Source organism: Clytia hemisphaerica, unplaced genomic scaffold (assembly GCF_902728285.1).
Source record: "Clytia hemisphaerica strain Z4C2 unplaced genomic scaffold, Clytia hemisphaerica genome assembly, whole genome shotgun sequence".
Classification (NCBI taxonomy): Eukaryota; Metazoa; Cnidaria; class Hydrozoa; order Leptothecata; family Clytiidae; genus Clytia; species Clytia hemisphaerica.
In genome coordinates this window covers 211,666-227,917 of record NW_027104374.1, presented here as the reverse complement: position 1 = coordinate 227,917, position 16,252 = coordinate 211,666, and the positions used below count along the sequence as shown (strand labels likewise).

General features: G+C 34.7%; 1 protein-coding gene across 1 annotated transcript; it reads right to left on the bottom strand.

Moving 5' to 3' along the window:
• Nucleotides 1-13,752: 13,752 nt before the first annotated feature.
• Nucleotides 13,753-15,893, bottom strand: LOC136818748 (bile salt hydrolase/transferase-like). The gene is made up of 3 exons (XM_067074985.1): nucleotides 15,418-15,893; nucleotides 14,498-15,001; nucleotides 13,753-14,146 (listed from the first exon to the last, which is right to left on the bottom strand). The coding sequence occupies exons 1-3, from the start codon at nucleotides 15,839-15,841 to the stop codon at nucleotides 13,944-13,946; spliced, it is 1,131 nt and encodes a 376-aa protein (XP_066931086.1). The 5' UTR covers nucleotides 15,842-15,893; the 3' UTR covers nucleotides 13,753-13,943.
• Between the last annotated feature and the right edge of the window lie 359 nt (nucleotides 15,894-16,252).

Here is a 16,252-nt window from a genome sequence, read left to right as displayed (position 1 = left end):
CGAGCTGCATTTTAAGAAACTTATTTCACGAGTTGAAATTAAAATCACGAGTTAAAAATAAAATAATGAGTTGAACAAAAATCCTCTAACAAAATTATAGTTCAAGTTTTTCGATGTTAGGATTTTGCCGCTGCAAAGATTGTTTCAGTGCTTGGGATTTTTTCAAAAATATTTCGCAGATGAAATAATTTCAAATGTTTTAACGGATTGAATACTCTTTCAAACAATTATGTAACTTTCCTAGACATAGTAATATTTGGGAAGGTGATTCGAGGTCCCATCCGAGGTGGTTAATTAGTGACGCGAGAGGTGACAAGGTGGTAGTTTCTCTGGAGTTCCATAATCTCCAAACAAAGTTAATCCAAAAAGCTATTTTTTGTTAGAATGGTATCATGTTTGTTTTAAGCCTTACTAAAGATTAGCAAATCAAATTTTCATGCTTTGAATGGGAACGGTATTATCAAGTGATTTCTTAGCCAATCAAAGTTTTGCCAGCAAATTTCAAATTGTATGATTCCCGGCTTTGTCTATTCCAAAATAATTTGCCAGCGCACGAAATGAATAGACAAACTTGGTATTCCTCAGCAGGTAAGTCATATCATTCCATTTTGATGATTTGCGTGTACGTTAAACTCGCGTTTTTACAGAGCACTTCATCTTTTACTTGTTTTATTTTCAACTCGTGATTCCATTTTCAACTTGTAATTTAAATTCAATTCGTGACGTAACTTTAGCAAATCGTCACTCGTAACTCTTGATTTAGTTTCCTTAAATAACATAACTCGTAACTCGTTTATCTATAATCACGTTTAGACTTCTTACTGATTAATTAAAAATCTATTCAGGAAAAAATGCTTCGTTAGTTACTTTTAGCCGTCATATGAAATTTTCTTAATAAAGCTTAATCCTCTGTGAATACAATCAGCTTAACATTGCTCACCACTTATACTTATACGTACAAAATTGTCAAGTAAATCCTATTGAATCAAGTAGGCAATCAACCAGTACAATGCTGTAATCTTACAGAGTATCCCAGCCCGTTCTAACCTCTCAAAATCACTTCAGCTCCATGGAAATATCGCCCATCAAACGCTAAAATGCTAACGTTAATATGACATTCTTAGACTTAGTAAATTCTATGGTAATGATACACATTTTTCATTTTTGCCAATTATTTCATCCTGCACATTGTTACAGACTCGACAGAGTACATACATCAGCATCTGTTTTCGTTCCGGTCTTTTAAAAATTCCTGAAGTAACTACAGTGACTTATGGTAATTACTCGATTTTATACCAATCTATTTTGGTTTGGAGCCCTGGAATCAAATACAAAAATACCTAGCCTATGACGACATCTCTACATTAACATTGGATCGTCTCAAAGATTTAACAAGATTATAATTCTTCTCCTCATATACTTGATTTTTACAATTTTTGATTTTGGTTCTGAATTTCTTTATTGCTTTTTTACTAAAAATTTATTGTCAATGTATCCAAGTAAGATCTTAGAAACTATTTTTTCTTGTAACAGTAGCGTGCGGCCACCTCCTTAGTTTAGCTTTAAACAAACCGAATGTTGTGGTGCGCGAGGTGGTGCGCATTTATAATCTAGCTACTTAGAGAGGGGAAGTTGTCGAATGGCACTGGTTCGATCCCTGGTCAGATCACTAAGAATGGCAATTTCACCATCATTCAAATGTGATATCACAGCATTGTCTAATAGTGCAGGTGTAAAGCATTCGAATGCAGAATAACATCTGATGCAGGCACTGTGACGGTCGATAACGAATATGCCCTATAATTCACGTCTTATAACCGTCCAGTGTGGGGAGGTGGATTCGATCTCCTTAGTGTCTAGCTTATCGTGTGGAACGCTAGAATCTCTTACATAGCAGCTACCATAAGTCTACAATTAAAGTGAGACCATCACACGCCGTCCAAACTGGCCTTACCCCGCGGGTTGCGGGGTGGTCGCTAGAGCACATGGCATCCCCTGATCGAGCAGCCAGATAACAACTTACTTACTTAAAGATCAGTAGCGACCTGGCTTAGTTTTTTCTATGTTTTGCTTATAAACAAAGTGAATTTAAATCATCTGATTACAGTGTGATTAGTCATCAATGGCAAAATATAGAGTCTTTAAATACCAATTTTAAATGCTATATGTTAAAATGATATTTAAAAAACGGATAAGAACGTATTTTTAAAACAGACGCATGTAAATAAAAGACCAGCATTAGTAATTCTGTTGGAACAGATCTAATTAGATCTCTTTGTTTTCAATTTTTAATTCAACTACAAAAAACCTAATCATATGACATTATTGGTGACTCATTTGATATCAGTACTAAGACCTTTTATGTTTATATTCTTAAACTATGGTAGACTTTACACCTTAAATTGAATAAAAAATTATTAAATTAAATTATTATAAAATTCCTTAAGCATGATTTTTACAATTCAAGCTTAAAGGATCTTTCACACCTTTTGCTTACAAAAAATTTCTTAAACAAAAGAAAGAACTAATCTCATTCCAGTAAGGAAAACAAGCAATGATAAAAATTTGAAAAGTCATCGTTTTCGGAACAAGGAATATTTTTTGATTTTTAACTTTTAAAATGTCCCGCTAATTTATACATCGGGTGAAACAAGGCATGTCCCAAATATATTTTGCGTGACGCGCACCGCTTCCAATTATTCCTTAACGTTCATATATAAGTCAAAAGAATCGTATCAACGAGAGGATTTCGAAAAGTGCTGGGTCAAAAATTTACATCAAGCCAATCTCAAGATATCGGCCAAAAACTGATTTTGACGTTATAAAATACATCGAAAAAACACGTCAAAAAGACAATTTAAATGACGTCATTATTGAAAAAAGGCGATAATTCCGATTAACTTACTACAATCAAAGCAAAATTTTGACTGGAGATGTAAATTAACGATTCTAAAATATTTCATCAAAAAAAATTTGAAAATTCATGATGACGTCAGCATTTTTTGACGTATGTTAATTTTTCCCGACAACAAATGACGTCATTCAAATTTTCTGAAAATTTTTGAACAAATAGAAGAATAAAGCTTCTCAAATAAAAAACATGAGCTGTTGATACTTGAAATGGAAATTTTATACCTAGTAAGTCGATTTGGTATATACTTTTGTTTTCTAAAAATTTATTAGAAAAATTACCTGATAATCTTTAAACTTTTGCGCCGTTTACTCTCCTTCAAAGATAAATGGCTGAAAGAGGCCCCAAAATTGGCAGGAATAAGGTTCTTTTGTAATTTTGGCGCCGCAGGGAAAATATTTGGTGTAAGAAAGGTCAAACAGCTTAAAAGATCTTCTGAAAAGGAGAAAGTTATTCATCATAAGACCACAAAAATCACAGCGAGCATCATTAAGTTTCGATCTTTTTGGCAATCTCTCATTTTGGGGGTGAGCATCCTTTTTAACCCCTGGTGGATGCGCAAAATTTCTTTTGCTTTGACTTTTCGCAATTCAATGTCGATAGTAGTTTTATGAAAAAATTAACATTGCATTTATAGAAGGCACGCTATAAACGTGTCGAAGGGCCACATCGCCCAATTAAACATCAACAAATTTTTGCGCCCCCTTGAAAAGGTTTTTTGGCGCCCCTCTCAGATCTTTCCGGGTGGTGCACTGCACACCCTGCACCCCCTGCTAGGTCGCCACTGTATAAAAATATCCGATAGAATTTATTTGTGAGCGTCGAAAAGAAAATGAAAATTATTAGATGAAAATATCAGTAGATGATCATAGCATATCTGAATGAAGTACTACAAAAGTTTACAATACATTTAAAAACAAGCCAAAATGAAGGTAGTAATGTTTGAACGCAAACAGAACTGTTGAGACGGAATGGATAAATAACGTAATCGTAGACACGGCGTCAAAAATGACGGGTGTAACTTCCCATGCGTGCTGTCATGCTGGGAATCTAAAAAAAAATTGAAAGTTTTGGAGGTTAATTTAGAATGGAGTCGTTTATAATGCGTGTAATACTAATAATATCAATACTAATAATAATAATACGGGATTTAGTTTGTATAAACGACTGGAAGAATCCGGTGTTCCAGCCTTATAGATACCCCGGCTAGCTACGCAGAAACTTGCGTAGCGAGAAAAAAATTTATCAAGCAATAACAAACTCTCAAAACAAAATCAACTCAAATGAAAAACTTTCAATACACAAATCCACACACATGCATTTCTCAAGAATTATTTTGAGCAGGAAAAAATCCCGGGGGGGGGGGTACTAGGGCAAGATGGGTTACGGGGATGCTCCGCTGGTCAGGGTACCTTTTTTAACCTCCACGAGTCCCAGGTAGGGTCGCAAAAACACCAAAATAGAAAAATCAGTCCCTCGTAGGGTGCCTATTTTTGGAAAATTTGGGGAAAAAGTAGAAAATTTGAGAAAATTTTGAAATTTCAGTCCCATTCAGGGTCACTTTTTTCGCAAATTTCGAGTTCCACGTAGGGTCCATTTTTCGAACCTCAGCGGAGCACCCCCGTCGGACGACAAGGGTAGTACCCCCCCCCCCGGGGAAAAAATTATAATTGCAAATATTGACACTTTTCTTTTGTTTGGAGTTAGTGCACAAAGGTTTCTAGACGACTAAAATTGTTCTCTTTATTACTTTTTGCTTTATTTAAACTATGTATGAATTAGTCGTCTAGCTTGCTAGACTAAGGTTAATTGCAAAACAAAACTTGCTGACTCGAAAATGAATAAATAGTTTTAATAAAAATGCTTAAAATCTGATGGGGTGGAAAAGTTTGAAAAACACGGAATACGTTAACTTCTTTGAGGTATAACCTCTTTTCTTACTTCAAGGTCAAATTGAGGTATTCTAGTCTTTATAAGCTATTTTTACTACAGAAAGAAACAATTGCATTTATTCGACTAATTGAAAATAATTCAACTCTTTACAACCGAGCCTTGCGTGGATTCGTCTCAGTCACATAAGTCCGAATTGTACATCATACTGAATTTTCCTTGGTCTTTTCAGTCCACCAAGAAAAGTTTGGTACAGGCTAACCAAGCCCTCCTTTCTAAGTTTTTTGAATAGATTTACTTTTTGCAAAAATTTCCGGTATGCAGAAAAATTTAGGCTTTTGCCAATTTCACATCAGCTGGAAACCAAGTACATGATTAAATATACTTACGTAAAGATAATTTGGAACCGATGACGTCATTGGAAACGATGAAACAAACAATGGAAACATTCAATCAATCTGAAAAATAAATACAGTTGACGCTCTCTAATTCGATCTTCAAGGGGAATTGGATTTTCATCGAATAAGGGAGGGTTGTTTATGAGAGTTTCTTGTTGACGGGGAGTTTAAATTTCATCGAATAAGGGAGCCCATCGAATAGTAGAACGTCGAATTAGAGAGCGTCAACTGTATCGAATAAAAAAACTTTGGAAAACATGAACAATATCTTAAAAGACGTACGATAAAATAAAAAAACGACAATTTTTTCCTCCAACAAAAAATAAATTCTAAACAAACTGAGAAAACATTTCACAAACAACCATCTATTTGCAAATTTCAACCGTCTCCAAAATATGTGTGCTCCATCGCAATGAAAAATTTCAATCGAAATTCATTCATCCGTTTTATTCATTCGAACTCCGAAAAGATAAAATTTATCCGATTGTTCTTACCAAGACGAATGAAACGATCGAAAGATGTCTTTTGAAACACCTTTACAATCACTAAGCTCATCAGGGCGTTGACCATATTTTTTTTCTAATTCAGGATCCGCTCCTTTGGCCAACAACCATCTGATGACGTCATGATTGTTGTGACGTGCTGCAAAATGCAATGGTGTTTGTTTCAGTTCGTCTCCTCCATTGATCAACATTTCGATTGTTTGTTTTCCAAATGACGAACTGTTCCTTTCAAACTAACCCAATGAAGAACATTCTGACCAGCATCATTCACGAGAGAAAAAACTTGAGGATATTCCATCAAGTGAACGAAAATGTCGAAACGATCATTCCAAACAGCCCACATGAGAAGTGTGTAACCACTTAAACCACGCAACGAGTTGACAATGTTCGGTTTTTGGTGGAAAATTTCTTCGAATTTCGCGAATTTATTTTTGCGCAAAATTTTCCTCCAAACATCTGAAGAAAAAAAGAAGAAATTCAAACTTTTCACGGAGTAAAAAAGAAAATCAACAAAAAATGAATCTCGATATCTCAGGAACCAAAAATAATTTGGAACTGAAATTTTGCAAACAGAACGAGAAAAATGTTTCTAAATTGAAGGCGAAGAAATTTTGAATTTCGAATGAAAAAAAATGCTATGCAAGAAGTTATTTTTATTCGTGACCGGAAAAAAATTATTAAACTGAAATATAGAAATATCCAGAGAACTAAAAATCGGTCAATGTTAAAATTTTGCACAAAGAATGAAACAATTATTTCCAAATTGATAAAGAAAAAGAATTCTAATTTAGTTAAAAACTTTTCGCTCAGTAAAGAAATAGCGTTTTTATAAGGTAAAACCCAAAATTTTTATTAATTCTGTCACTATTCTTTCGGACTTAAAAATTTAAAAGGAAAAAAAAACGAGAAAGATACTCAAAAACTGAAAATTCGAAAAATTGAAAAGAAAAGATTTTGATTCAGAAATGTAAATCAATCGTTTGCTGATGGTCACAAAATTACGTTTAGTTTTAGTCTGTAAAAAGGGCCCAATATCCCGATGGTTTTTTTCCAAGAGGGAAATTCAAAAAAATTATTTAAACTTGGGTAAAAGGTAAACTTTACAAGATGAATATCTTATGTACCTAAAAGGTCATGTTTTCAACTAAACACAATAAGAAAAAGACAAACTGAGATTTCAAAATGAGTAATCAGATCAAAATAACTCCGGAAAAGTCTTTTAGATGATGATAAAACAATAGAGAGACCGTAAGATAAGAATGCTACCGTTAAGCAGAACTAGAATACTGTGAGATGTTTGCCCAACTTCCTTACGCGTGAAGCTATGAATGCCATCCCCGAGGAGCTTTAGGCACCCTGCGGTGGCAATTAAAATTTAATGGTATAAATACCGCTACAGTATGTGGCCCCCAAAACGGCGATCAAATTTGAAATTTCTCTCAAATCTAGAGGAAAAGAGGTTTTACAAAAATTTTTGCTGCATGAAAAACTTTAACATCTCTACTTTATTTCCTGGAAGTTCTTTTTCAAAATTTTCAATTTCAAAAATATTTTTCAATCACTTAAAGATAGGTAGCTTTTTTCTAATGGCCCCCAAAACGGAGGTTTGAAATTTTAGCGAATTCTCGAGATATCTTTAAGATATGAATACAAAATTTTGAGCATAGTTTTGAAGTATGATTTAGAGGGTTTTGGGCATAAATCTATTTGATAAAATTTTTACAGTATACCCCTGGTTGTCAAAATGCAGGTTTGGGGCCCCCAAAACGGAGGTGTACTTAAAATCAAATCATTAAGCCCAGTGGTAATAGGGGGAAAAACTATGAACATATTTGTGTTTCCCCTTAAAATTACGACCCGATGGATGTAAAATTTATGATTTTTATGAAATATTTCAAGATCTTCGATATTGCAAAGTCCAAACTGAAAATTTAGAAATTTTCAAAATGACCATTTTGATTTAACAACGTCTTAATCAAGTTTTTGAAAACAAATCTCTTTTGAAAATAGTTCCATTCATGTATGGAATAAGCTGTGAAAATTTTAGAAAAAAAGCTTAACTGAAACTGAAAATATTAAGCTTTAAAGATAGTTTTCTCCTATATTTTGCAAAAAAATGACAGAATTTGCCGTTTTTGCTGATTCAGCGGAAAATTTTATATATAATGCTAATTTTTTGTTATAAACTATTAACTCAAGGTGATAGGAATAGAATTCCAAGATTTTTTGCTTGTTCTCATATTTAGAATTTTCGGTTTTGTCAATGCTGATTCTAGGGCTCCAAAATACTGGTTGACCTTCAAGATGCTATATTCTTTACCCAGCCTCTAAAGTCACAGATGTATTTGCATTTTCTGAACGGTATTAGGTGTAGAAAGTTTCCTATACCCCGTTTTCATAACTTATTTTCAATATCCAAGGAGCTAGAGTGAGTTATATGCAATTTTTATCTAATTTTGGTGTTAAAATATTTCCTTTAGACGCAAATATGTTATTTTGAATCTGTCTCAAACCAGCAAAAACATGCTCATTTTTAAGTATAACCATCATTATTTCAAAATAAACAAAAATCGTTTAATTCTGATAAATCTACAAGTCAGAATCTTCATTTTAATGAAAACCTCCGTTTTGGGGGCCGTCTCCGTTTTGGGGGCCATATACTGTACAGACATAGGAAAGAGTAAATTTCTTACCGTGCATCAACACCATGGGTTAAAGATTTATAGGCTGAAGATGACCAGTAGAGATCGACACCTCCTTTATAACCATGTTTTCTGTAAGAGTCATGCTTCCATTGTTTTTTCTCCAGCATATATTCTGCATAAGTTTGAGCACGTTTCGCGAGGTCCATGTCATATGTCGTCGGTGGTGTATCTTTGTGGAGCGCTCTTTTCGCATTATGAGCTGCCAAGCAAATTGCTAAAAAAACAATAATTAGTAGCAGGGTTTGAAAAGAAACATTTTTGAGCTTTTAAATGAGAATATCTTTGCTTACTATTTCTTTAAAACATTTAAATTTATATTTGTCTACTGTGTCGCCTACTCTAAGGTCCTGAATAAACGTCCCTACTCGGACCCCCTTCTATCCGGACACCCTAATTTGGGTCCTTAGAGTACTAAACGCCCCCTCTCGTTTGATAAGTTTTCTAGTTTTTTCCATAACCTCCTGGCCTTAATAATAATTAGATATCTAACTCCTTCCGTTTATTAGGCACCCGAGAGAAACAGTGACAGCGATCTACATAATTCTACAGTATCTATCATACGCTTATTTTTACCAAATTAACCCCTGGGAAATGATGGCAAAAAGATTCCATTGAGCCACAGTGGTTTGGTTAGAAATTATTTCTTGCGTGATTGCGTGAAAACTGTTTTTGCTGCTTATAAGATTCGAAATTATGTTATAACTTCCCCTACTGACCTAGCCCGGATGGAGCGATTAAGTGGCCCGGCAATATGGCAGTTTTCAATTTTGAGTTTTTGCTTAGGCGGACTGTAAAATAGTGCGCCCAGATTTCAGTTATTTCTGAAAGGTAGAAATAGGATACAGGCAATATTTTTATTTGAAAATAAGAGAAAGCAAATCTGCTATTCATGTTGTTTTTTGGATTTTTAACATTTTCTTTCGATGGCGACTTCATCAAATGCTGCTAGTCTACTTCACTGGATTTATAAAAAATTATCAAAAAGGGAAGTTCAGCGCAGGAGTAAACTTTAGTCTATTAGTTCCCAATGAAAAATAACGCTGTTAAACATACCTCTAATTTTCAGCATTATTTTCACGTCTGGAAAGTTTTGGTTGTGCAGTGACGTAAGCTGAAATTTTAAATGAGTCAGAGTTCGTATCAATTCTTTCTCACAGATAATTTAGGTATTCTGTGTCTCATTCGTGAGATTCCCCAAGAATTCCCTATCCATTCGGAATTCTTTTCTAATTTGTTTTCTGTGAAGAATATCAACATGGTGGTCAAATAGCTATAATTTCTACAAGCCAAATCAATTTCATCGAGGAACACCTTTACATCTTGTTTACAAATTGTTATTCTTGACTAACCCTTTCCGGACGCACGGGCCACTGGGTGGCCCATGAATCGTGTTCCTATATGACGCACGGGCCACCAGGTGGCCCATAGCTTTGTAAAAGGTTTTAACAGTTTTTGCGCCAAAATACAATAACATGGTTTTGAATAATGATTTTGAGATGAATTTCCCGTAACCTGCAAAAAACCGCTTTTCGATATCTTGTTTACAACAAGAATTATAAATTTTCAATGTTTGTTGCAAATTTACTCAGGCTAAATCTGTAAGGGAAAAATTGCTCAAAAATTTGGACAAAAAATCACTTTACTCAGATTCTTGGAAAGCTTATGACATGAAATTTTTTTTACCTGGACAGTAATTGAATTTTCTAAATCATATTTAAAGTTCAAGGCGTAAAGCCAATGCCTTTTACTTTATTTCTTTATTCAAAGTCAAAAATTTTGCCTTTCCGAAAAAAAATCTGCCGATTTTTCGTTCACGTGACCAGGGATCAGCCATATTTAAAAATTTTTTTTTGGTATTTCAAAACCCCTATTACATGTGGAAAAAATGAGGTATTACTTATCGTGATATCTTTTATCAATCACTTTCTATTGCAATTTTAGTGAAGCCAGTCAAAAATCGAATTTTTGTTTGCGTCATATAGCCGTGAAATCATGCGTCCGGGAAGGGCTAATAGACCTTATCGGAGTTTTTGATTTTTCTAAAACAGCGATGTATTGCGGGATTGTTTCGGGGGTATAACAATAGAATTCCCTCGAGGAATTCCCTAAGAGATTTCTATTGTAGTACCCCCGAAACAATCCCACAATGCATAGCTTTTTTAGAATAATAAAAAACTCCGATAAGATCTATTGTTTAAAACAATCTAAGCCATTATCTATGTTTATTAAAGGCAACTACTTCTGTCTCACCTGGTGGCGGAGGGGTGGGTTCGGGCGTACAATCTTTGCAAGTTTTTCTACACCAACTGGTCTTGACGTAAGAATGAGCAGTACTGGTGCAATATCTCTTCAATCCGGTCGGACAATTCGAGTATTTGTCCTTGCATTCTAAACAAGAGAAAAGGAAGAGTTTCTCGGTTAGCTTTGGGACTTTTGGAAAATTTCTGGTTTAATTATTCTATACACTTTTTTTATAGCATCACATAATCAGAATGTGCAAAAGTACATTAAAGAGAGATTAGTTTGACGGGAAAGAATTTCTGCAAGATCTAATTTTTGCGTATACCACGCTCTCAAATATTTTTTACTTTGACTTATTTGTTAACAAATTTGGTTATTTTCTATAATAAAGCTGAAATCTTACCTGAGGTGAGAACTTATTTCAAAGAGTGAGAACTCGACAAATTACAAAAATTAGTTCACAACAAATTGAGCTTCCCTAATGTAATAACAAAAGAGGGCATGAAGAAGCACACATACTGCAGTCAATGCAACCAAAAAATGGCCAACAACTGCATTTTGTCTTCTTTAGTTCACTTACCTCCTTCGAGTTAGGTCACCAATGAACATCCTCATAAGAGATTTCAGTTATGTTTCAAAAAGTCGATGAAAAGATGACCACGATGTGAACATTATTTCTATTCATGGTATGCATGATGTAATGTTTTCTACGGAAATACCCCGGTTTTAGCCAGTAGTGGCAAATTTAAACTAAACAAAAGCTGTATAAAATTTGCCACTACTGGCAAAAGCCAGGGTCTTTCCGTAGAAAACATTACGTCATGAATATCAAGAATTGTTTTCACCAATTGTCCAGCTTTGTTTTTTCATTTTTCATTCCAACCCATTGCCACTGAATTTTCAACATTTTCTCTGCTCCTTTTGCGGCTTTTTTCGATGGATTCCTAAAAAAGCAACACTACAAACACCCTGAATTAGAGAGACAAAAGTACGAAATGCATACAAATATAATTATGATAGAAATATCATTTCCTTGAGAACGGACCGAATCGGAAACATGTCGGTAAACATCAAAATATAATAGCCACATTATTTTTCACTGTTCAACAAATATGTACAATTTATAAATATCCTCCTTAAAAAAATTCATAGCGTAGTTTATTTGTCAATTCTAACAGGCTTGACCCACGTGTATATGCTTAAGCCTGGGAGACTCAAATTTTCACCCAGTAACTTCACCTAGGAAGCAAATATGTGTTCATTTTTTTCTTCGTTTTTTTCTTCATTTTTTTCAACTTTTCATCGGTGGAGAAGCTTGAATATCAAGAGTAAACCTCAGATTCACCTTTTTTTAGTTTACTCGATTTTTACACGCCAAGTTACAATACCAGTAGCGTAGCAAATTTCTTTTCCGTCTGCGGACGCAGACCTGATTTGGCGGCCGAAGACCTGCATTAGCGGCCGAAGACCTGAATTAACGGCCGAAGACCTGATTTAACAGCCAAAAACCTGATTAAACGGCCAAAGACCTGATTTAGCAAGTCACCGGCCGAATACCTGATAGATAAGTTAGGGTCAGTTAAACTAGTTTGAACCACTCGGCAAAGCATCTGTTGAGATGGTCCAGTGTTTCGTGCAATGGTATCAAAGACGAAAGATGGGTATTTCGAGACGAGTTATTGGCATTAAATTAATTCTTTTTAGTTTAAAATCTTTCAACTTAAATTTGCTTTCAATACTATTTCCCATTGAAACATCATATAAAAATCTTGATTGAATTTATAAAAAAGATTTATAACAAACCCATTTTCTATTAAAATCCCGATTGGGATAGAAATTCTTTTATTCCAAACTCAACATGGATGGTTTTGGAGTGCCTTTTTTCATCTATTTTCCATTGGGGGTGAATTCAAAATAAAATTTCCATTTGGACTGAAACTGTCCCAACGGGGACCAAATTTTGGCCAAATCTTCCAGTGAGGTGGGTTTGTGACACAGGGGTGTATTCCAAATGTTTCTGTTTATTCATGATATGCACCACTGGAGAGTCTGAGAACTTTTAAAATTTTCCACCCAATACGTATTTGGTGGAACAAAAACAGAAAAATTGCATAATTTCGCAAAGTCATTGCAATGGTGCATATTAAGAATTGATACGCTTCCCATACACTTTGAATGCAACTATTTTTCAATATCTTGTGTATACCCTCTGGTTTATATGCCTTATGTTATTACTGAGTATCAGAGGTTGAGTTTTTAAAGAACATATCAACCTCTGACGACCAACTTTGAATTTAATCCAAAATATTGGATTGTCGTCATGGTTACTTTGCGTTGATTGCACGCTGAATAGCATCTCGATTGGTCGGCACAGGTCGGAATATGATTTAAAAATGTGCTTTACACGGTAATGTGTATTTATATGTGTTATTACCTTTCAAAATGCTCGAAGAAAAATAGCTTTTGGAATATCTCAGAAAGCGTACAATAAACGTAACACATTAACGAGGTTGCTTAGATAATACTGAATTTTTATCAGAAGAATTTTCAATGAATGGAATGTAAACACTATGAAATTTAGAATTATCAAACTGACAAAATTAAATAAATTGATGTTGAATTGGCAAAATGCAAAATGAGGCAGGAATTCTTTATACTCTTTATGCAATAAATGCAAATAGTTAAAGTATTTTGAAAAGTTTTTGAATCAAGGAACCGTAATTTTTCACTAAAAACCTTGTCCTAAGTCCTAAATAAAAAGCTAACCGTCTTTATTTGTGAATTTGACGCAACGCTCCGATGCAGAGGATATCTATTATTTTTTTGGAAACTTTACGACCCTTAGCGGAACTAATTTGACCAATTTTGACCAAATTTCGATCTTTCCAGTGGTAAAAAGCTGAAATTTTCCTATTTTTCCGACCCTTAGCGGGACTTTGGAAATCCAATAAAGGTACCCTTAAGGGTGGCACATACCGTACCCTCCATTTGCCTAAGTTCCCCCACCCCCGGGGGGACTGATGGGAAGTCTCTAAGTATTTTGATATTCCACTGAGCTTGAGAATTTCTTATCAAATATCATATAAAACTGATACATCAGAAAATTTGAATTTTTGCATGTTTATGTTTCAACAAGATTATGTTTCAGCAATCAAATAGATCAACCGAATCAAACGAATCAAGGGAAATATTTACACTGTTGTCCAAGCAACAACTTCTTATACAAGCTGGAATGAAACATCAAAGGAAGGTCGGTACAACACTGAGATTTGCACAATATTTACACCACCGCATTCTACCAATTATCTCCAAAATCTTCGGTAATATCTTTGACACTATTTTCAAAAGTGTCTTCAACAGGAATTTGTTTCCCACTTTCACCACTCAATTTGTTCAAATGAATGGATCGTATACTAATATAGTCATGTGCTCTGAAGTACATGATATTATTGGTCAAATCTTTTACCACTGAGAACACTGTGTAGTCTTCACTTGTTCCTGAATATAGGAAAGAGAACACAACAACGTATTACAATCAATTAATAGGTGTCCTTTTGAAAGGCATGCTGAAGAGAAAACGTCCGTATTTCGGCGTTGGCGACCTCCATACACCAAGCTAAATTGAAATTCAGTTTAACAAGAACATCAAAGAAAAAGTTTATTTTGCTGCTAAGATGATGGGGCCAAGAAGAAAATTCCTTGGGAGAGCATTGGATGCACTTTATGACGATGGAAATATTTTCGCGACTGCCAGACCTCTACTTAACATTATTTTTTGAGGGCAATACCTTGTAGTACTTGGGCAGGTATATGTTAGAAATGTTTGAAAATAGCATAACAAAGTTAAACCTTTTGTAATGTCAACTGAGTTGATAATATGCCATGCTTTCAATGCTCCATCTTTTGCATTTTTGGCCTCTTCGGCAAATCTGATCATTGCTGCAGTCCTCAAGAATCTACTTGCTGGTGTGAAATCTCCTGGTAACCCTAACAATCCTGTTCCATCCCAGAAAGCTTCGATGGTGTAATTCCGCCCTTGTTTTGTCACATGTTTAGCTGGATAACCTTGATTTTGAACATTGATCGAGTTGGCTAAATTCAAAACATGCCAATCATAGGGAGGACTATTGGTTAAGATTCCAATTTTATTATCAAATACTTGTCGACCTTTTCCTTTCGTGTATTCAATCACAATAGAATCTCCACTTCGGTCAGCCAAGCTCAAATGCAGAGGGAACTGGTATTTATTGATCTTGATGTCTCCATGCCAGTACGTGACGTATTGACCCCAAACAAATGGAAAGATATCGTATTTGAAAGATGTACGGACCTGCTCAACGGTGGCAAAATTACCTGAAATTATAAAGTGTGAAGATTTGTTCAACATTTTCATTCACGCTAACGATGCTTTTTTGTGAAGCAAAATATTATTTTTTTCAAAAAATGAAAGTTTTTTTGTTTGTGACCTAACTCCACATAGATCTAAAGATGAAATATCTAACTATATAATATTATCTCTTGTTTTTCATAAAGTGTACTAAGAGTTTTTTCTCACAAGTTTGTGACATAAAATATTCTTGAAATTGTTTTTCCTCTAAAATGATTTAGTGCTTGGTGAAAAAATACCTTAATAACATCAAATTATGTATTGTATGAGGGAGATCTTATTTGGAAAAATCATGGTGTTTTTTTCTGAATGATAAAAGGATCCTTGTTAAGTAAGCCAAGATTGTAGAACTTATGAACGTAGAAATAAGAATATACATTACCTAGCAAATAATTGATCAATTGCATATGCGGTATGGAGTGACTACAGTGTTGCTCAGGTACTGCATCAGGGTACTCTGTAAACCCTTCGAACCATAAAGCTCCAGCAGAGAGGCCAGCCTCGTTCTGACCATCCACAATTGATCGATTTGAATTTGAGAAATCACCTGCTGACTTGATTCCTAGAATTTTATATCTAGTAAACCATGTTAATGGTGAATGGTTTTGGCAGTTTTCCGGCAACATTGCAGTCTCTTTGTATCCCTTAGGCACAACACCAACCACCCACGGGAAAGCAAATTCGAATTCCATTGTCCGCCCATGGACAGTGGCGCCATCTTGACAACCAATGAGAAAGTCGGTGCAAGCGTATATGGAATGTAAATTCATCAATAATGCCGCTAACGCTGGTAAAACTATCTTCATTTTTGTATTTATTTTCTATCTAGATGTAAAACTAATGAGATAAAATGTACTACTATGTATAAGCTGGCCTCGCGGTTATTTGTTTAAACTTTTTTTAAGATTTCACCTCCGATCTTACCGTCGTTTTACATAAGATTGAACTTCCCGCAATAAGAAGTCCTGGTGCCAGTGGAACCTTAGTTCTGGAAGTGGAATCTTAGTACAAACAGGTCAGCATTGCACATGTTTTACTTAATACAAACCTTTTTACATCAGCCATTTTATAAGATCACAAGCCTCAGTTTAAGTGAAAAATCAAAACAATCTCAGACACTGGGTAAATGGCAACCGATTTTAAATCACTCCAAAGCTGGATTATCAAACAATACCAATAACATTCCTTTAATAACCTTCAAGCCTGATAATCTATAA